The 23,000-nt window shown below is 43.2% G+C and overlaps 1 protein-coding gene across 7 annotated transcripts in view; it reads left to right on the forward strand.

Annotated features, from left to right (window-relative positions):
- PLXNA4 (plexin A4) overlaps positions 1 to 23,000 on the forward strand; it is an 821,522-nt gene that overhangs the window by 138,742 nt on the left and 659,780 nt on the right. For 6 of the 7 annotated variants that reach the window (XM_056573191.1, XM_056573188.1, XM_056573183.1 and 3 more), the window contains one exon: positions 11,066 to 11,248. In XM_056573191.1, coding sequence (XP_056429166.1) covers positions 11,066 to 11,248 — 183 coding nt within the window. Of the gene's footprint in view, positions 1 to 11,065; positions 11,249 to 16,629; positions 16,665 to 23,000 lie in introns of all 7 variants that reach the window. The other variant, XM_056573189.1, reaches the window with a different exon arrangement.

The following is a 23,000-nucleotide window of genomic DNA, read 5'->3' on the forward strand; positions in this document are numbered from 1 at the left end:
CAGTGGATACGTCACTGGAATACACCTTTAATGCAGATAACTAAAAGGACAATTGAAATGCCTGCCTATCTGGGATTAATGGAAGAAATGCTGCTTCTTATATTCCGTCCGATGACTAAATCCCGCACGTTATTAGTTTGTACATTTCAGGCGTGTGTAGGAGGAGAATCAAAGTGCTTGTGCTTCCTCATAAATTCTTTCTATGTTGATTTATGAGGATGGATTCAGATCATTACAGTGACTGTATGAAGATTCAGCCACATAAATGCTGAACAAAATGAATGCCTGGAAACGAAAACTAAGAAATAGATAAACTGTATTTATTGATTAAAATAGGGCATTGCAATATATATATATATATATATATATATATATATATATATACATATACATGTTCATTGCTCTTTTTCTTTAGTGTGTTAATGGAGCAGGGCGACCTCAGAAGACTTGACCCTTGTTCTCCATTAGCAGAATAAAGATAACCTCTGTGGACAAGGCTTCCATCACGCCTTCCACTGAACATGGAGGTGAAGCAAAGGGGAGCGGAAACTGCACCTCTAAAAGATGGCTCTAAAAGATGCTCTGCACTGGGCGCAGCAAAGTGTTTCAGCATTGCAGGCATAACAGTGCAGCTCCACCCACCCACGTACCGTGATCACCGTCCGCATGAAGACATCTAATGTGGGACTGGGGTAACAGGTCAAGAAAAGAAGGTGCATGACCCCTCTATGATAGTGCGAGCACTATGGGGCTGAGTATTTGTCAGTGTTGTCACTATGCTGTCCTCTGCAAACACCAACAAGAATTTTTAGGTTCCTATCTGCTCCGTTTAATTTTGTCCTACAAATTATTTTATAGTGAAAAACATCAGCCTTTATAAAACTCTAAGTTTGGTTCAGTAGAGCCAATACAGGGAAAGAAAGTGTTGTTGTCACGATGCCGGCTGGCAGGTGGTGGATCCTCTGTGCCAGAGAGGGATTGGCGTGGACCGTGCTAGAGGATCGGTTCTAAGTCACTACTGGTTTTCACCAGAGCCCGCCGCAAAGCGGGATGGTCTTGCTGCGGCGGTAGTGACCAGGTCGTATCCCCTAGCAACGGCTCAACCTCTCTGGCTGCTGAAGATAGGCGCGGTACAAGGGAGTAGACAGAAGCAAGGTCGGACGTAGCAGAAGGTCGGGGCAGGCAGCAAGGATCGTAGTCAGGGGCAACGGCAGAAGGTCTGGAATCACAGGCAAGGAACACACAAGGAACGCTTTCACTGGCACTAGGGCAACAAGATCCGGCGAGGGAGTGAAGGGGAAGTGAGGTGATATAGGGAAGTGCACAGGTGTAAACACTAATTGGAACCACTGCACCAATCAGCGGTGCAGTGGCCCTTTAAATCGCAAAGACCCGGCGCGCGCGCGCCCTAGGGAGCGGGGCCGCGCGCGCCGGGACAGAACTGACGGGGAGCGAGTCAGGTACGGGAGCCGGGGTGCGCATCGCGAGCGGGCGCTACCCGCATCGCGAATCGCATCCCGGCCGGAGGTGGTAACGCAGCGCCCCGGGTCCGTGGAACCGACCGGGGCGCTGCAGTGAGGGAAGTGTAGCGAGCGCTCCGGGGAGGAGCGGGGACCCGGAGCGCTCGGCGTAACAGTACCCCCCCCCTTGGGTCTCCCCCTCTTCTTGGGGCCTGAGAACCTGAGGATCAGACTTTTGTCCAGGATATTGTCCTCAGGTTCCCAGGACCTCTCTTCTGGACCACAACCCTCCCAATCCACTAAAAAAAAAGTTTTTCCTCTGACTTTTTTAGAGGCCAAGATTTCTTTGACAGAGAAGATGTCCGAGGAGCCGGAAACAGGAGTGGGAGGAACAGATTTAGGAGAAAAACGGTTGAGGATGAGAGGTTTAAGAAGAGAGACGTGAAAGGCATTAGGGATACGAAGAGAAGGAGGAAGAAGAAGTTTGTAAGAGACAGGATTAATTTGAGACAAAACTTTAAAAGGACCAAGATAGCGTGGTCCCAACTTATAGCTCGGGACACGGAAACGGACATATTTAGCGGAGAGCCATACCTTGTCTCCAGGGGAAAAAATGGGAGGAGCTCTTCTTTTCTTATCTGCGAATCTCTTCATGCGAGAAGAAGCCTGTAAGAGAGAATTTTGGGTCTCTTTCCATATGGTGGAAAGATCACGAGAAATTTCATCCACAGCGGGCAGACCAGAGGGCAAGGGGGTAGGGAGGGGGGGAAGAGGGTGACGGCCGTACACCACGAAAAACGGAGATTTGGAGGAAGATTCAGAGATTCTGAAATTATACGAGAATTCGGCCCAAGGTAGAAGATCTGCCCAGTCATCCTGGCGGGAGGAAACAAAATGTCGTAAATAGTCACCCAAGATCTGGTTAATTCTCTCTACTTGTCCATTGGATTGAGGATGGTATGCAGAAGAAAAATTTAATTTAATCTTGAGTTGTTTACAGAGAGCCCTCCAGAATTTAGACACAAATTGGACGCCTCTATCCGAGACGATCTGTGTAGGCAACCCGTGAAGACGAAAAATGTGTACAAAAAATTGTTTAGCCAACTGAGGCGCTGAAGGAAGACCAGGAAGAGGGATGAAATGTGCCATTTTGGAGAATCGATCAACGACCACCCAAATAACAGTGTTGCCATGGGATGGGGGTAAGTCAGTAATAAAATCCATACCAATCAGAGACCAAGGTTGTTCGGGGACAGGTAGAGGATGAAGAAAACCAGCGGGCTTCTGGCGAGGAGTCTTATCCCGGGCACAGATAGTGCAGGCTCGCACAAAGTCCACCACATCAGTCTCTAGAGTCGGCCACCAATAGAAGCGAGAGATGAGTTGCACAGATTTCTTAATGCCCGCATGACCTGCGAGATGGGAGGAGTGACCCCATTTGAGGATCCCAAGGCGTTGGCGTGGAGAAACAAAGGTCTTTCCTGGAGGAGTTTGTCTGATGGAGGCTGGAGAAGTGGAAATCAGGCAGTCAGGAGGAATGATGTGTTGAGGAGAGAGTTCAATTTCAGAGGCATCTGAGGAACGAGAGAGAGCATCGGCCCTAATGTTCTTATCAGCAGGCCGAAAGTGAATTTCAAAATTAAATCGGGCAAAGAACAGAGACCACCTGGCCTGACGAGGATTCAGCCGTTGGGCAGACTGGAGGTAGGAGAGGTTCTTGTGATCGGTGTAAATAATAACTGGAAATCTTGATCCCTCCAGCAGATGCCTCCATTCCTCAAGTGCTAATTTAATGGCTAGAAGCTCTCGATCCCCGATGGAGTAGTTCCTCTCCGCCGGAGAGAAGGTCCTGGAAAAAAAACCACAAGTAACAGCATGCCCGGAAGAGTTTTTTTGTAGAAGGACAGCTCCAGCTCCCACTGAGGAGGCATCAACCTCCAATAGGAAGGGTTTAGATGGGTCAGGTCTGGAGAGCACGGGAGCCGAAGAAAAGGCAGACTTGAGTCGTTTAAAGGCGTCTTCCGCTTGAGGAGGCCAAGACTTGGGATCGGCATTTTTTTTTGTTAAAGCCACAATAGGAGCCACAATGGTAGAAAAATGTGGAATAAATTGCCTGTAATAATTGGCGAACCCCAAAAAACGTTGGATGGCACGGAGTCCGGAGGGGCGTGGCCAATCTAAGACGGCAGAGAGTTTATCTGGGTCCATTTGTAGTCCCTGGCCAGAGACCAAGTATCCTAGAAAAGGAAGAGATTGGCATTCAAACAGACATTTCTCTATTTTGGCATAGAGTTGATTATCACGAAGTCTCTGAAGAACCATACGGACATGCTGGCGGTGTTCTTCAAGATTGGCAGAAAAAATCAGGATATCGTCCAGATATACAACAACACAGGAGTATAGGAGATCACGAAAAATTTCATTAACAAAGTCTTGGAAGACGGCAGGGGCGTTGCATAGACCAAAGGGCATGACCAGATACTCAAAGTGTCCATCTCTGGTGTTAAATGCCGTTTTCCATTCATCCCCCTCTCTGATGCGGATGAGATTATAAGCACCTCTTAAGTCCAGTTTGGTAAAAATATGGGCACCTTGGAGACGATCAAAGAGTTCAGAGATGAGGGGTAGGGGGTAGCGGTTCTTAACCGTGATTTTATTAAGACCGCGGTAGTCAATGCAAGGACGTAGAGAGCCATCTTTTTTGGACACAAAGAAAAATCCGGCTCCGGCAGGAGAGGAGGATTTACGGATAAAGCCCTTTTTTAAATTTTCTTGGACGTATTCAGACATGGCAAGAGTCTCTGGGACGGACAGAGGATAGATTCTGCCCCGGGGTGGAGTAGTGCCCGGGAGGAGGTCAATGGGACAATCATAAGGCCTGTGAGGAGGTAGAGTCTCAGCTTGTTTTTTGCAAAAAACGTCCGCAAAGTCCATATAGGCCTTAGGGAGACCGGTTACATGAGGAAGCACAGGGACACGGCAAGGTTTACTGGGAACCGGTTTTAAGCAGTCCTTGGAACAAGAGGGCCCCCAACTCTTGATCTCCCCAGTGGACCAATCCAGGATTGGGGAATGGAGTTGAAGCCAGGGAAGTCCAAGAAGGATTTCAGAAGTGCAATTGGGGAGGACCAACAGTTCAATCCTCTCGTGATGAGATCCGATGCGCATTAGAAGGGGCTCCGTGCGGAAACGTATAGTACAGTCCAATCTTTCATTGTTTACACAATTGATGTAGAGGGGTCTGGCGAGACTGGTCACCGGGATGTTGAACCTGTTGACGAGAGAGGCCAAGATAAAATTTCCTGCAGATCCAGAGTCCAAGAAGGCCACAGCAGAGAAGGAGAAGGCAGAGGCAGACATCCGCACAGGCACAGTAAGACGTGGAGAAGCAGAGTAGACATCAAGGACTGTCTCACCTTTGTGCGGAGTCAGCGGACGTCTTTCCAGGCGGGGAGGACGGATAGGACAATCCTTCAGGAAGTGTTCGGTACTAGCACAGTACAGGCAGAGATTCTCCATGCGGCGTCGTGTCCTCTCTTGGGGTGTCAGGCGAGACCGGTCGACCTGCATAGCCTCCACGGCGGGAGGCACAGGAACAGGTTGCAGGGGACCAGAGGAGAGAGGAGCCGGGGAGAAGAAACGCCTCGTGCGAACAGAGTCCATATCCTGGCGGAGCTCCTGACGCCGTTCGGAAAAACGCATGTCAATGCGAGTGGCAAGATGGATGAGTTCATGTAGGTTAGCAGGGATTTCTCGTGCGGCCAGAACATCTTTAATGTTGCTGGATAGGCCTTTTTTAAAGGTCGCGCAGAGTGCCTCATTATTCCAGGATAATTCTGAAGCAAGGGTACGGAACTGTACGGCATACTCGCCAACGGAAGAATTACCCTGGACCAGGTTCAACAGGGCAGTCTCAGCAGAAGAGGCTCGGGCAGGTTCCTCAAAGACACTTCGAATTTCCGAGAAGAAGGAGTGTACAGAGGCAGTGACGGGGTCATTGCGGTCCCAGAGCGGTGTGGCCCAAGCCAGGGCTTTTCCAGACAGCAGGCTGACTACGAAAGCCACCTTAGACCTTTCAGTGGGGAACTGGTCCGACATCATCTCCAAGTGTAATGAACATTGGGAAAGAAAGCCACGGCAAAACTTAGAGTCCCCATCAAATTTATCCGGCAAGGATAGTCGTATTCCAGAAGCGGCCACTCGCTGCGGAGGAGGTACAGGAGCTGGCGGAGGAGATGATTGCTGGAGCTGTGGTAGTAACTGTTGTAGCATAACAGTCAGTTGAGACAGCTGTTGGCCTTGTTGCGCAATCTGTTGTGACTGCTGGGCGACCACCGTGGTGAGGTCAGCGACAACTGGCAGAGGAACTTCAGCGGGATCCATGGCCGGATCTACTGTCACGATGCCGGCTGGCAGGTGGTGGATCCTCTGTGCCAGAGAGGGATTGGCGTGGACCGTGCTAGAGGATTGGTTCTAAGTCACTACTGGTTTTCACCAGAGCCCGCCGCAAAGCGGGATGGTCTTGCTGCGGCGGTAGTGACCAGGTCGTATCCCCTAGCAACGGCTCAACCTCTCTGGCTGCTGAAGATAGGCGCGGTACAAGGGAGTAGACAGAAGCAAGGTCGGACGTAGCAGAAGGTCGGGGCAGGCAGCAAGGATCGTAGTCAGGGGCAACGGCAGAAGGTCTGGAATCACAGGCAAGGAACACACAAGGAACGCTTTCACTGGCACTAGGGCAACAAGATCCGGCGAGGGAGTGAAGGGGAAGTGAGGTGATATAGGGAAGTGCACAGGTGTAAACACTAATTGGAACCACTGCACCAATCAGCGGTGCAGTGGCCCTTTAAATCGCAAAGACCCGGCGCGCGCGCGCCCTAGGGAGCGGGGCCGCGCGCGCCGGGACAGAACTGACGGGGAGCGAGTCAGGTACGGGAGCCGGGGTGCGCATCGCGAGCGGGCGCTACCCGCATCGCGAATCGCATCCCGGCCGGAGGTGGTAACGCAGCGCCCCGGGTCCGTGGAACCGACCGGGGCGCTGCAGTGAGGGAAGTGTAGCGAGCGCTCCGGGGAGGAGCGGGGACCCGGAGCGCTCGGCGTAACAGTTGTCATAGTACAGACTCCGAGTTGGGGTTGTATGACAAACAACTGGCCTTAGTAAAGTTTTCTATAGTATTATCATTCAACTAAAATATGCTACACCCTTCTACTGTATTTTGAAAGGAACGCTGTCTTTTCATAGTCACCATGGATGTGCCCTCTTTGCCTGCATTATTCTAGGAACAAAAAGTATGAAATAATTCATATCCAGATCCTTGTCATAACCTTGGATATATTTATATACTCTAATTAGGTTAAACACTGTCAAATATAGTCTGCCGCAAAAAATGGGATGGGACCAAAGTTATTTGTCACGTAATTAAAGGGCCCTTTCATTATTTTAGCCAAAACAAATGCAAAGTTACAGAACCACACCCCTGAGCACTAAATGTGTGGTTCTCTATCCAAAAACTACAGCAATAGAATAACATGGGAAAATTTTGTATTTGATATACTGTAGGCATAATGCTTTTCACATTTTATTATAATACAGTAAAATCTCCCATAGTGGACACCTCCCAATAGGGGACACCTCCCAATAGCGGACAGTTTTTTAATTCCCATAAGTCTTAATGTATTTGAACCCTCTGAATAGTGGATATTCCCAATAGTGGACACAGACAAACCTAATAGGGGACAAAACACTCCCAATAGAGGACAAAACACTCCCAATAGGGAACAATAGGGGACAAAACACCCCCAATAGAGGACAAAACACTCCCAATAGGGAACAACGAGGCTTATGTGCCGGCCCTACCCTGCACATAGTGTCGCTGTCAGGGGGTACAGCCAATACCCCAGTAGGGGCCCAGACTCCCAGGGGGCCCAGGCCCCCACTGCAGCAGCCCCAGAAGACCTCAGTGGTTTCATGCTTCTTTTCATCCACCAGCCACACCATTCATCCTTCCCTGATCCCCCTGTGCCACTTTATTCCCCTTTTGTCAAATTACCCCACCCCCCTTTTTACCCCATGTGCAACATACTTTCCTCTTGATACCCCTGTGCTATTTCATTCCCCCTTTATCCCCCTGTGCCACTTCATAAAGAGGAGGGTGATGGATTTACACAGAGGGTAATAAAGGGGGAATGAAATGGCACAGGGGGGATCAAGGGGAAATGATGTGGCACAGGGGGTAAGGGGGGATAATTTGGCACAAGGCATAAGGTGGCACAGGGTATAAACGGGGATGAAATGATGGGGGGGGGTAAGGGGTGACTAAACGGAACTGCGTGATTTGACTGTAATATTGCTTTTTATCATGTTTCATAGGTAATTAAAGTGCAACTGTCATGGATATTGTACCCCCCAGACTAATAACATAGTATAGATGATGACACTTGTAATGCAGCTAAACCTTTGGCTGCTCTTTATCAGGAGGAAAATAGTTTTATTGTTCGGTCAGCAACTGTCGGATAGGCGTAATGCCCCACCTCCGCCATGCCTGTCCCCTGTAAGTGAGCACTGGGACCACTGTGTGATTGATACATAGGTCCCCACCCCCGATGTCCATGATGTACGGTCCAGCATGATTCCACTGAGCCTTTACATATTATGTGCACCTTTATGATATACAGTCTCCGTCTCCGTCCTTCTCTTCTTTCTTCTCCGGAGACGCGCTGCTTCTGCTTTCACTAGAGGCAGAGAGAAGGCGCTCACTCCCATTGTTTGCCACCAGCTCAGTGCGCCTGTGCAGTGCCGCCACTGCTGTGCAGTGATGTAACGATGCTCCGGCCCCTGTATTGCCCGTCATTACGCACAAAGCGAGTTTTTTCTGTGCAGTAATGATAGCGGGGTGCTGCAGCAGAGATCTCAGGGGTCCCCAGCGGCAGGACCCCCGCGATCTGACATCTTATCCCCTATCCTTTGGATAGGGGATAAGATGCTAGGGGCGGAGTAGCCCTTTAAGACAAAGCCCCAATCAAGAGTTTTCAAAGAAGTGTGAACTTAGAGGGGTACTCCAGTGGTAAACTTTTTTTTTTTTTTTTTATCAACTGGTGCCAGAAAGTTAATCAGATTTGTAAATTACTTCTATTAAAAAATCTTAATCCTTCCAGTACTTATTAGCTGCTGAATACTACAGAGGAAATTATTTTCTTTTTGGAACACAGTATTCTCTGCTGACATCTCTGTCCATTTTAGGAACTGTCCAGAGCAGCATATGTTTTCTATGGGGATTTTCTCCTACTCTGGACAGTTCTTAAAATGGACAGAGAGCACTGTGGTCATGATGTCAGCAAAGAGCTCTGTGTTCCAAAAAGAAAACCATTTCCTCTGTAGTATTCAGCAGCTAATAAGTACTGGAAGGATTAATATTTTTTTATAGAAGTAATTTACAAATCTGTTTAACTTTCTGGCACCAGTTGATAAAAAAAAAAGTTTTTCACCGGAGTACCCCTTTAACGAATTATTGCTACCACAGCTTGTGGAAATGTATGAACTAATAAAATATAAAGTTATTGATCTTGCATGGTGAATGCAATAAATTACAAAAAATACCACATCTCTGGATAATCTCATATATTTTCAAATGTTGGTGTGTCCGGAAACATATAGTTCCGAGTATTCTTGTAATTAATTTTACGGCTTGTTTCCGGCTTTGTGCTTTAGGTTTAGTGGTATAGCACATACATTATAACAACACAATATATACATATATATTTCTATATATATATATATATATATATATATATATATATATATATATATATATATCGAGCTGGCTTTCCCCATTACAAAATAAAAACACTAGGGAAACACTGGGATAGAGGGATGCATTGATTTGTATGCCAGCCTGCCTACGCTGTCCACATCAACAACCATAAAAGACACAGAGCTCATGAAAATGATGTCAACATCCATTTGGAAAAAAGCTTAAGAAAATGTGCATATGGCTAAGAGCTGAGATGAACACAATTGTTATTCATATAGTAAAGGCAATATTCTTGGTGTGGGAGTCTCTAGGGGCAGATTTATGCAGCAGCGGTTCATTGCCCCTACAACTTTGAACTTTTTCAGTCGTTGTACCAATCTGTTTTCCAGAACGTCAAAGTAATGAGAATACAGCACTAGAATTCCACTAAAGCAGCCAGTCACATTTCTGATTCAGATGTATGTGACAGTTTTTACAAGGTACTACTCTAAGCCACTGGAAAATTGTCAAATCTTTTTTACTATGTTTATTTTACATTGGAAACTTCTACAATAAAAGGTAGGAAGAAGTAAAGTAAGGCAAAACACATGCTGTGAGGGTAGTCGCCCAATGACAGCATTAGTTTGTTACGGTTATGGTACCTATATTTTATCTTCTCTGTTACTGATTTGGGCTAGCCCTCTATGTTCATTGTAATATCTGCCTTTATATTCTTCTGAACATCTGCTGATAGATGGGTTGTCTCTGAAAACTGTACAAAACATATGTATCAAAGGTTCTTTAGATAGAAGAGTAAGCTACATATCAACCTGGCATTCTCACAGAACAACATTAATATCGCAGGTTGTACATCCCAAGACAGTATTGTTAGTATTCTGCCCTCGAAGATTGCCATCCCACAAGCATTTCACCAGCCTTTTGATTTATTTATTTCTTGAAATCAAATGACAGCAGAATCCCGAAAGACAAAACATACTTCAATTCTGACTCTCCACTGTAAAAGCAGTAATCTATTCAATATGCTTGGGAGTGGTTTGTAGACTCCACGTGAACACATATACAGTTGCCTTAATAGATTTTGTTCAGAGTTTTTCAGACCCATCATGGTTTGCACAATTTTAGTAATGACCTGTCAGCCCTCCTGACATGTCTGTTTTAGTAAACACCTAAATAGGCCATGGCATAAAAATTCTGGGGCATTTTCTTTTTCCATAAGAATCCACATTGCGCCTTGGTTATTCCTCCTGGAATAGCATGGCTGTATTGACAACTGTCAATTAGGTGTGACTTGACATAGCGCCAGCACTACTTTGACAGTGTTTAGGGACACACCCCATTCACAGTGGGAATTGTAACACCTAGTTAAATTGTTAATACATTTCCACATGGCACATCTCTAGGAAAGATACTCTGAAATTGCTATTTTATTAAAAATTATATTTCCGAAAACAGCCGTGGTAGGAGAGTTGCTTCATAACAGTTGGATGTGGGTTGTTGTTTTTTTATTATCATATTTATAAAGGTATTTTTAAATGACATTCTAACTTTACTTTAGTGCAATCTCTTCAGACTATGCATATTCATACAAACCAACCCTCCATGAATTTTAACAAGTTTTAAATAAGAGGCCTACTGTAACCTTCTTCAGATAGATGTACCATTGTGAGATGAGACTGGCAATGTTTGAATGTTAGGCAAGCCGCGTCTACCCCAAAGTTCTGAGCAAGACCGGGTACGCTGGGCTCGACTCGCTCATCACTAATAATGTTTTTCAGATATAGCTAGACATGTTACACAATTTTGCTAATTTTACAAGTCTTATAATAAATTTGCATTTCTCATTCTCTATTTTTACAGCTCATAACAATTGCTGATGATTTCTGTGGTCTTGACATGAATGCCCCACTGGGAGTATCTGAGATGGTTCGAGGGTACCCTGTCTTTACAGAGGATCGAGACAGGATGACTTCAGTTATAGCCTATGTGTATAAAAATCATTCACTTGCATTTGTGGGGACCAAAAGTGGCAAACTCAAAAAGGTAGGATTACTGTTTGCTTTCATTACTCTATAAAGTGCATGATATTGCATAATGTTTTTCAGTGAAAGAGTGCAAGAATCCGTGAGGGCAATGATCCTCATGTTAGTAGCTTTTTGCTGATCTGCAGTATTACCAGTCATTGAAAGAACGGGGGAAACTGTGGCAGAATTTTCACTCAACTTATGAAAAAGAAAAACTACCATACATGTTTCCTGCCAGATTTATCATGTGCTTTAGACACTTTTATGCCTCACTAGACAGTTTTGAAAACTGGCTAGAAAAGGGTCATGGCTTATTAAAAAGCATGACTTAATATCAGCCAAGTTGTGCCAAATTTTTTGTATGCTAAGGTATGCCAACTGGGAGGTGGTGTAAAAAAACAAAAAGTGTCTAATATTTCTAGGGTCACCTAGGAATGTATTTAAGTGGTATCCTGTCTTGTCTGCTTTAACTTTTATTACACTTGTCATAACATTCATGCGGATGGGACCTTGAATCATCAGGGTGGTCCAAGATGGCTTCTATCTGCCCTGCTGGCCTTTATTGATAGATTTCTTTGTATACCCAATCAGAGAAGCTCTGTCAAACAAGGCTGGTGGGGCAGGGAAAAGCCATCAGAGACCACCATGATGCCTCAAGGTTTAGGCAGAAAGAAATGAAGACAGATTTATGTAATAGATCTGCCCTGATTAATGTTTCATTTCAAACTCTGCACTTATGTGTGACCACATTCCAATATTGTGGTAAATGAACAAATATATTTTCTTCTTGACACTGGTAATGGAAAAAATGTAGGACTAGTAAAGTTGATTCTTCATATGCTGGTTTTATAAAGGATGGTTCTTGTATTATCAGCAATATGTAAGTAGGGCTTTGCACATATACTTCTCTTGTTTAGATGGTTTTCCCAAGACTACAGTATTAATAATAAGGATCTGACACCAAGCACCTCTGCTGTTTGACCAGAAGGGCTGCAGTGATCTAACACGGCCTGCATTGCTATTATTATTTACCAGACATGGCTCTGTACTATTGGTCACTACACCTTGTTTTACAGCTTGGAGATATGTTTGCTAAACATAAAATAAGTAGACCACCAAAGCCACTTCAGTTGTATGATGGGCAACCAGCATTGTAGTCCTAGAAACTTCTTTAGAACTAGGTCCCCTATATGTCACCCAACACTCCACAGTTAAAGGGGTACTCCAGCGCTAAGACATCTTATCCCCTATCCAAAGGATAGGGGATTAGATGACTGATCGCGGGGTCCTGCCGCTGGGGACCCCCGTGATCTTTCACGCAGCATCCCGGAGCATGTTCGCTCCGGGTTTGATGACTGCCGATCACGGGGCCGGAGTATTGTGACGTCACGGCTCTGCCCACGTGTGACATCACACTCCGCCCCCTCAATGCAAGCCTATGGGTCAGCTGTCACGCCCCCTCCCATAGGCTTGCATTGAGGGGGCGGGGCATGACATCACACGGGTCGGAGCCGTGATGTCACAATACTCTGGCCCCGTGATTGGCAGTCATCAGACCCAGAGCGAACATGCTCCGGGGGCTGATGGTAACGAGATGCTGCGTGAAGGATCACAGGGGTCCCCAGCGGTGGAACCCCGCAATCAGGCATCTTATCCCCTATCCTTTGGATAGAGGATAAAATGTCTTAACGCCGGAGTACCCCTTTAAGACTAAAGAAACCTGAGCATGAAAATGAAGTCTGGACCCTCTATGGGCTATAATGAATTTCTTGGGACCTTATATAAACCAAAACTGTGTTTTTCATGTGGAGAACCTCTTTGACATGATGTAGATCTGTATAAAGCCCCTCTCATTATGCATAGAACATATTTTTCTGTATAACTAATATTGTATATGTGTCCTATGGTTGTGGCGACAGGACGTTACAGCCATGTGGCTATTTATAAGTGGCATGACGTCCAAGTTTTCATTAGCAGTGCAATGTGTATCAGGCACATGACTTCAGTAAAGCGTAGCATATCTAGTTGTTAATCCAGCATTAGAGAATAGTAGTCACAAGAACGAGGAGGACCCTTTATGCATATTTTATACAAACAGCATGTGATTTCAATAGAGAAGCATTTGAACAAGAAATTGCTTGCTTTGCGAATGATAACATGTAAATGTCTGTGCAAATGGTTTCTTGTACACCACAGCGTTGGATGCCTCTGATTTATTTGTGACCTACTTTTGGTACAAATCGTCATAGCCATAACTGTAATAAACCGGGACCCGCTGTCTAATGAGCTACTTCCTGTCATAATGGGTATTTCTTCTGCCTCACAAATAAGAGGAATAGAACAAATTTTCTCTGCTCTTTCCTTCCTGTGTATACAATGTTCTTTCTTTCAACTGTTGTCACTTATTTTGATGCTAAAGGGAAAAATACATCAGTGATGCGTTTTCCGCCAACTTACAGTCTAATGTGAAGAGGAGTTGAATATGTTATATCTTGCTGTTCTGTTTATTATTGTGCATACAATAGGATGTTTTAATGAATTCTGTTTTTAGGGAATTTTTCATGGTCTGTTTCAACCAATTCAATATTTACTTTTATTATTCTAAACCAAATTAAATTTTAAATCAAGAAAATCTAATTCAGTTTTGAGGGTTGGTCATTTATTCACCAAATACCATGACCACCTTGGTATGTAATCTCTTGTAGGAGAGGGGAATAAGTCACTGCCAGACACCTCTTGTGGTAACTTATCTCCCCTGAGAAAAAATCATGCGTGTTGAAATCCAGTATGCAAAATCCTTCATATGACACCTTCTTATATATTAGATTGTCTATTCTACTAAAATTGGCTTTTAGGGACACGTTTGATTCTAGTAGAATGGAAAAAATACAGAAATGTGGTCATAAAGTCTTCATGAAAGTAGCAAAAGGCTTACCATACTGGCCTTTAAAATATGAGGCTACCAAGTGTCAGGAAATGACTCATATTGGACCAATTATGAAAAACATACGTAATAAAAGTTTTGGTACTTCAGAGAAAATACATTAGCATTTGAAGGTAGATGATTTCGGGATAATAGACCTCTTGTCATATGTGATAAGAGATGCTGACGCAGAGGGAATGTTACAAGTAGGCTGTTCAAAATCACAGTATAAAGGTTAATTGACTTTGCAAAAAATGAATCATATCTCAGCAGCAACCACAATGGTGTTTGTATGGGAAGTAGTTACAAATCCAAAATGTCCAATTCATAACCCTCCGGATGGATGCACTTTTTTCCCTTGGTGTTGCTAATGCATAGGTCCATTGGCATAAATAATATGCAATGTTGCACTGGGATCCCTGTGTATCATTCAGCCTTGTTTGACATATTTTTCATGCTGATTGTATTGTAATTGCATTAGTTCCAGGTTTGGCTGTGAGCAATGGGTTAATCTAAGTGCTACATGCATGTCTATGCATTGGTTTAAGACATTTTCTGGAGAAAGGAAGAGCTTACTCTAGGCCTGTCTCTCTACAGTGAGGAACAGGGATTGGTTGGTCAAGAAGGCCTAGTGTAGATTGCCAAGGAGATAGGAAATGTTAAGCCTCACTCCCTGTGAGAACATACAGTTAAAAGGGTATTTAGAGTTGTGCAACACTTATCCCCTATCCACAGACCAAAGAATGGATACATATCTAGTTGTGGGAAGGCTGACTGTAAGGAGCTCCTGGAATCTTGAGAACGAGCTTCAAGTCTCTGTTTTGATTGGAACAGAGAGTCGCTCTTGTGGGCCACTGCTCCACTTGTTGTATACGGAGCTGTTGGAGAATAACCCTTAAAAGGGAGGGCCACTGTGTCATGCAATCATTCCTCCAACTCCCATGAAATTATTGCAGGGCACCAAAGTGTTAACATCATAGCTTGGATCCTAGTGAAGGCCTCAGACTTGTTATCATAGTCCTTCTAGATCACTCTGTCAACGGAAGTGTTTAAACTGAACATTGCATTGAATTGTACAAACTTGTTCAAGTCCCTTAAAAACACTGTTAAAGTTTTCAAAAAATAAAAAACATGTATTACAAATAAAGTTAAAGAAAAGCACATCTACTTCAAAGTGGTATGAATGAGTAGAAACAATAGCACGCCTGCACTCACCGTGAGAGGAGCCGGCTGACTCGTACCGCTGCGGTGAGTGCAGGAGTGCTATTGTTTCTACTCATTCATACCTTTGATTCCTATTTCACTTTACATCCTAGCACCGCCGCTGGACGAGATTTACCTGTATACCCACATGGTGTATCCTTATTCCTATTTGTCTACAGTATCAGTTACATTAGTCTTCAGCGGTGCCGCTCATCCATTCTCTGTTTGTTTCTACTCCAAAATGGTACTAATAAATGAATGAAAAAAAAAGTTGAATTGCAGAATATGGCAGTGCAAAGCAAATTTTGAATGATCTCTGGTCAACTTCATATTTTCCTTCAACTTGTCTATTTAAATAAGATGAAAAAAGTATGGACATGTTTCTTGCAATTGGGCTTCTTCAATATCAACTAAAAAAGAGAAAAATAAGGGGTATTCCCATCTCAAGGATCCTATTTACCCTCCTAGCACATGCAAAATACAAATGTTTACAAATAGTTATCACCTTTCTGGCATTTTTTCAAATATATGGACTTTTTTTTGTCCTTCACTTGTTGACAACTCATTACAGGTCGAGGTTACAGGCTGTCTCTGTACTCTAGAAGCAGTGACCAGGCTGAGAATTTACTTTCTCTGCACATATAAGGAGAGTTTCAGCAGGCTTAGGCTTCTTTCACAGTGTGATGTTCATTGGGGAAGCAGAGGAGAAGAGCGGGAGGAAAAATACATCATACAACGTTTTTTTCTCCCACTTCTCCTGTCGAAAAACAACGTCGCCCGATGGACCCCATAGTAGTAAATGGGATCTTTTGGGACCCATTGTTTCCCATTGTGACCTGTCAAAGAGAATGTCCATTAAGGAACAAAGTCCTCCACAATCAGAATAAGCTGCGTGAGCAAGATAAGAACTAGTAAGCGATTGAAGTGAATTGTATCTGTCTGTCAGTGTGTGGGTGTCATTGTGTGTGTGTGTGACTGTGTGTTTGCCACTTCCCTGAACTCTGTGAGACCACCCATACATTTCAGGGACAAACCAGGAAGCTGCACAGAGCCTGCCACAGGACATACCAGGTAAAGAGACAGTTTGGAAATACCCCTTTAAAAGAAAAGTTTGAGTCATTTTGTTCAGCATCAGATTTTGTGATTTAAATTTTATCACGCTTATAGCCGATAATGTTCACCAGCCTGGCTGGAGTCTGCAGTATTATATGTGGCTGTACAAGCTGTAGATGATTGTCCCTCACCTAATCAACTCCTTTTGTTTGAATTCAAAGGGCAATCTACAGAAGGCGGCTAAATGTGTCCTAAGGTAGAACAAGAACAACTTTTACCATAAAAATAACAGTAAGCCACCGCAAATATTTCACAATGTGTGGAGACTCGTGTATGAACCTGTCTATGACAGGCACATATGGCACATATATGGTGCTTTTTAATATTGGCTGCTCCCTTCTATAACAGAAAGACATGCCTAGGAAGCAACACTATTGTGATAATTTGGTCAGCAATAACCAGAGAAAAGATAAGATGGCACTCACCACTTGATGAAGAATATAGATTTATTTCATGCATGCAGGTACCAACACCAGCGTCAGGGACTGCCGCTGGTGTTTGTACCTGCACGCATGAAATAGATCTTTTTTTCTTCATCAAGTGGTGAGTGCCATCTTCTTTTTTTCGACTGGTTATTGCTGTATACATATAGCTATTTGATTGAGCACCACGAATCAAGTACACCTGTGTCCACATTTTTTTATGCCAGTATTAGAACTGTATTAAGGGAGAGTAGTAATGTGTTTCACAAATAATTTGGTCATTTGTGCCAAAAAGTTGGCTGCATGTCCAACTGGTTAGTCCTAGTCAAAATGTGGGCAGAATGAAATACTCAGTAGTATTTAGTCATCATCTGCTTGATTCATAGTCATGAAATCTAATTTATATTCATGAGATATATGACAATCACTGGCCACCCTCCTGCCAATTTACACCTTTTAAGTTAATTTTATTTCTGGCGTAAATTATTTTCGAATATTCAGATGTACAATCTAAGGTGTTACATCAAACATATAAAGAGTAGCCGGCTATGCTATCAGTTGATTTTAACTTTCTTTGAAGAAGTGAAGGCAGGATTTTGGGGAATAGAATGGTTCATGTTTCTTAATTTCTACCACTTTTATTGTAATCAAACAAGATACATGTAACATTGATTTCTGAGGTTATGAAAAGGGAAGGCAGTGTTAGCTTACTATACAATGATGTGACAAAGTGACCCTGCTAGTGCACTAACAATTTTGAGTTTACAGTTCACTTAAATAAAAAGTATAACTTTATAAATATTTCCTCTTCTGTCAAATTGTTAGAAGTGTCCTTTAGTCTTAACAAGTAGTATTCGTTTCATGAAAATTCTTTTTTTGCTATTTTACCATTTTGTCACACGTAGATCAAAAAGTTCCAAGACTCCTCTTTATTGCTCTTTGGCAGTGTTTACACACTTGTGAGATCAGCTTCAGGAGGTTAGTTTTTTATTTATTTATTATTTTTTTTATATGTAGTGTCCCAAATGGTAGTAGTGTCCCATTTAGACTTTAAAGCAAATAAGTTCCTTTTCGTGACCCAAAAAAAGTTTCTGCTAAATCTATAGTGCCCCCAAATGGCAGTAGTGTCCCATTTAGACTTTAAAGCATATAAGTTCCTTTTCGTGCCCCAAAAAAAGTTTCTGCAAAATCTATAGTGCCCTTAAATGGTAGTAGTGTCCCATTTAGACTTTAAAGCAAATAAGTTCCTTTTCGTGCCCCCAAAAAAGTTTTGGCAAAATCTATAGTGCCCCCAAATGGTAGTAGTGTCCCATTTAGGGCTTAAATTAATAAGTTCCTTTTCGTGCCCCCACAATATAGGTAGGTTCCCCCCGCGGTACCCCATAGTATAGGTAAGGCCTCCTCTATGTCGCAAAGTATAGTGAAACCCCCTTAATAAAATAAAAAAAAACACAATTCACCTCTTCAAAATCCACCACTGAGCCACTGTGTCCTCTACCTGATGCAGTCTAAGGCAGACATGACAATGGTAATTCATACAGCCCTGTTTGACTATGTTTATGTACCAGGCTGTATGAAGCCGATGCAATGGCAGCGCTGTTGAGTTTTATCTTTGGCCTGTGGGGCAGCTGGAAGTGCACCTTGTGGATGGGTAAGTTGTAGCACGTAAATTGCATACACCCATCCTGTAGTCATTGCCTCAGCAGTAGGATGGCCATTGCACTCTGCCAGCACACAGGTCACACATAGCTAAGGGTCCAGCCATACTAACTACATTATACACTGATTTGATTTCAATCATCACATCCCTTATCGACCTATGATATTATCTAGAGGTTGATCACAAAACACACATGTATGTTACCAAGGACATCTATATATAGGGAAAGTTCAGTTTGCAAAATGACATAAGCTAAAAAGTTGACGCAGAGAGAACTATAGGTTCCAACAATACACTACACTGCTCTGCAACAGTATCAGTATAAACATAAAGAATTTTATAAGCAGTCGTACTGGGAGGGAGCTAAGAAGTCTCCTGCTAACAACTTTCATGGAGCTGTCATCCACAAGGTGCCCCATGGGAGCTGTGAAAGGTGTAGGATTCCTAAGTCTCTATATATTCAGGTATCAAGCAGTGCACTTCAATAGGCAGGGATCACCGTGTGTCTCTGCAATTAGCTGCAACCTGCAATCTTGTTCTGACAAATTAGAGCATTTCATGAGCTCATTTTTTACACACTGTCACTCCTGTAGAAAAAGCTGGGGGTGGGTAATGGAAGTGCCATAGTATTCTAGCTATCGTTCACAGAGCCCTTTCTATAGATGGATGAAAGGGGCATAGAATGCAATCTGTGAGCTGGTGATAGAGACCACAGATACAGTGGAAGTGACTTCATAATGTGTTTTCCAGACATAATATGAGCATATTAAAATGAACCATCAGATTTTTCGATTAATAAAGGCGGCTTATGAAAAACTACAGGGTGTACTAGTTCCGCAGCTGCCCACAGTGTAAAGGTTTCTATAATTGTTCCTTAATATAATTGAATGCAGTCTCTTAGAAATAGTATATGTGCAGATTCATGCCAGCGTGTTGTAGAATATCTGCCAGCGTTTGGTTGTGTCATAATGATTTTTTAATGTATTATGGTCCATTTCTGTGTTACGGTTTTAGAAAAGATGAATCCACCACGATAGGAGAGTAGAATATAACATGGTACATTACTTAATCCCATAATACACCAAGAGAGCAGATTCTAGACCACCTAGCTTCAGACTATATATAGTCAGGCACGGTGAAGGAAATCCAGAAGGTTATTTGCTGCTTTAGCAGACCATAGTCTTCTAGGGCTCTTTTGTTTAAGTTACATGGGATGGATTTCCTGGACTGGAGGACAGGTTGGATGTGTTCTAGTCCACTACGGGTTTTCCCTTCTCCAAGGGGTTCTCAGGTGAGGCTTCCTGGGTTTATTGCTGGGGAGGTAGCCTTGAAAACAAAGGGCTGTTGAGGTTTGGAAGCTGGAGGAGAGACTGAGATGAGAAGCAGCCAAAGCCAGAACTGCAGCTTAAACCCACCAGGTCTGAACCTTCCTCTCTGGACAATTTGTGATTTTGCTTTGGGGCCAGACATTAGGCCTGCAGTAGGATAGTGAGGTATCCTGATGTTTAGTTAGAGCCGAACAGGCTTAGGTTTTGTTGTTGTTATTGATGTTAGGACTGCAACCAACAAATATTTTAAAAAATCTATTAGTTAGCAGATAATTGGTTCGATTATTTGAATAAAAAAAACAAAAAACAAATTAGGGATGAGGGAATGGTTAATGGGAGGATGGGAGAAAGTGGGAACCACATTGTGAAGCGTTAACAGGGAGAAAAGAGAGGGGCAGCACCTGAAGTGTTAACAGAGGGTAAGAGTGAAGGGACAGCACCCAAAGGGTTAACAGAAAGGTAAGAGTGAAGGGACAGCAACTGAAGGGATAACAGGGAAGAAAAGAGGGGACAGCACCTGAAGGGTTAACTTATTAGCCTCACTAATTGAGAGAAGGGCAGCTTACAGATCTTAGTAATGGCCATCCTCCCTGCACCAGGAAGTCGAAGGCTGTGTGGACATGCTGGGAGTTGTAGTTGTGCAACAGCTGGATGCACCCTGGTTGGGAAACACTGCCTTATTTAATCAGAAACTCTTACCAGTACAGGAGGCGTGTCGGCCGCAGCATGAGGGTGTGGCCGACACGCCCCCTCCTTGTATCTCTATGGGAGAGGTGGCGATACAGCATTGGTGTATCCTCACCTCATCCTCATCCTCACCTCTCCCATAGAGCTGTATGGAGGGGGCATGTCATTGACTTCAGTGAGGTCGACGACACACGCATTAGGTCTTAGGGTAGGGTCACATGTAGCATATTTTCTGCTGTGTATTTTTCTACCCATTGAAGTAAATTCACAGCAAAATACACAGCAAAATACCATACAAAATACGTATCACCCTACCCTAAATCAATATTTACAATCAGAGAGTATTATATTATGATAGTTTACACAATATTGGAGATATTGTCTATCTACTCTCTTTCCCGATTCAGCGTATGTTTTTTTTTTACAATTTTTTTTCCTCCACAAAATCAATAACCCTTCCAAGAGTAAACAGACCAAAGTAACATTCAAGAGCCAGATCCATGGTTACAGTGTCTTTCATGTTGGACAGTCAATTCAATGTTTTTCCGCATATCCAAATTGCATTGCCATCCAGTTTAGCTCTTTGGCCCCGATCAGAACACATCAGTAATGCTTTGGGTGTTTAGACAGATGATGTTCACTGTGTATTCCCTATGGTGTTCTAGTTTTTTTTACAGTCCATAGCCCTCTATGGAGTGACAGTCCTTTAGTTGATAGGGCACTACGTCTTATGATCTTCACTTATTCCTGGTGACGCTCAGGCTCACATAAAGAGAGATTTCAGGTAGAGCGTTCTTTATTGCAGGATGCCATGAGCTCTACTGTATGTGTTGTAAATCAGATATGATACAAAGTGAATAATGAGCTTTGAAAACACTATATTTTTCTACCTCAGACGTGCACCAGAGTCTATATCTTCCCAATAGACTATCATTAGCATATTTGATTAAACTTCATACTTATCAGCGAGTCGGAATAGCACAAAGACAGAGATAAAACGTCTGTGTCCCAGAGCTTGCTATGTCTTCTTATCCATTGATCTGTTTATCCTTGGCTCACTGTTGACTTTCTCATCTGCATGATACTATTTTTTCTAATGAGCTATATGCTACCTATGCTGCTGCATTGGAATGAATGGCTTTTTATACGATTTACAGAATAGTGATAAAGAAAATGCTTTTCAATGTTACTACCGGCAAAAACAGAATAATATTTAGCCCTGCTAAGAACTAATAAACTAACACAAAACCATAAAATATATTATGCTGTGTTGCTAATGAACAGTTGCTCCAACATCAAACTTATTGGTTGATTGATCAAAATGCTATATAAATAATGTGTTGCGTATATTACTGTAGTGGTGTATAAGGTCTGTTATTAGTTAAAGGGCAGCCCCGTCTTATATTTACCATGATGCATGTGTAGTGGTTAAGCAGCCGTAGAACGTTCCACATGACTGTGTGAAAGTAAAAAATTGTCTTTTGTGATGGACCACAGTTTTCAGAACAAATACTAGTATAATGCTAAAGGTATAATGTGGGATTGGAGGGAGCTAGATTAAAGGGATACTCCGCCCCTAGACATCTTGTGCACTGCTAGATTAAATGGGTACTCTGCCCCTAGACATCTTGTGCACTATCTAAAGGACCCCCATGATCTCATTACCAGCACCCCGGCGTTCTGAATATCTGAAACACAACTGTCACACCCCTTCCCATGGACATCAATGGAGGGGGGTGTGACGTCATGACCACAGCCACCCAAAACTGTTGTTCTAAACATTAAAGGGGTACTCTGGTGAAAACCTTTTTTCTTTTAAATCAACTGTTGGCAGAAAGTTAAACATATTTGTAAATTACTTCTATTAAAAAATCTTAATCCTTCCAGTACTTATTAGCTGCTGAATGCTACAGAGGATTCCTTTCTTTTTGGAACACTGATGACATCACAAACACAGTGCTCTCTGCTGACATCTCTGTCCATTTTAGCAACCATGCATAGCAGATGTATGCTAAGGGCAGCATGGTGGCTCAGTGGTTAGCACTGCTGCCTTGCAGTGCTGGGGACTTGGGTTCAAATCCCACTAAGGACAACAATAAATAAAGTGTTATTATTATTATAATAACGTCAGCAGAGAGAACTGTGGTCATGATGTCATCAGAGAGCATTCCAAAAAGAAAAGAATTTCCTCTGTAGTATTCAGCAGCTAATAAGTACAGGAAGGATTAAGATTTTTTTAAATAGAAGTAATTTACAAATATGTTTAACTTTCTGCCACCAGTTGATTTTAAAGAAAAAAGGTTTTCACCGGAGTACCCCTTTAATGTTTAGAATGCCTGGGTGCCGGGACTGAGATCTCGGGGGGGTCCCTGCGGCTGGACCCACTGCAATCAGACATCTTATTTCCTATCCTTATTTCCTATCCAATATTAGGG

Source organism: Hyla sarda, chromosome 4 (assembly GCF_029499605.1).
Source record: "Hyla sarda isolate aHylSar1 chromosome 4, aHylSar1.hap1, whole genome shotgun sequence".
NCBI lineage: Eukaryota > Metazoa > Chordata > Amphibia > Anura > Hylidae > Hyla > Hyla sarda.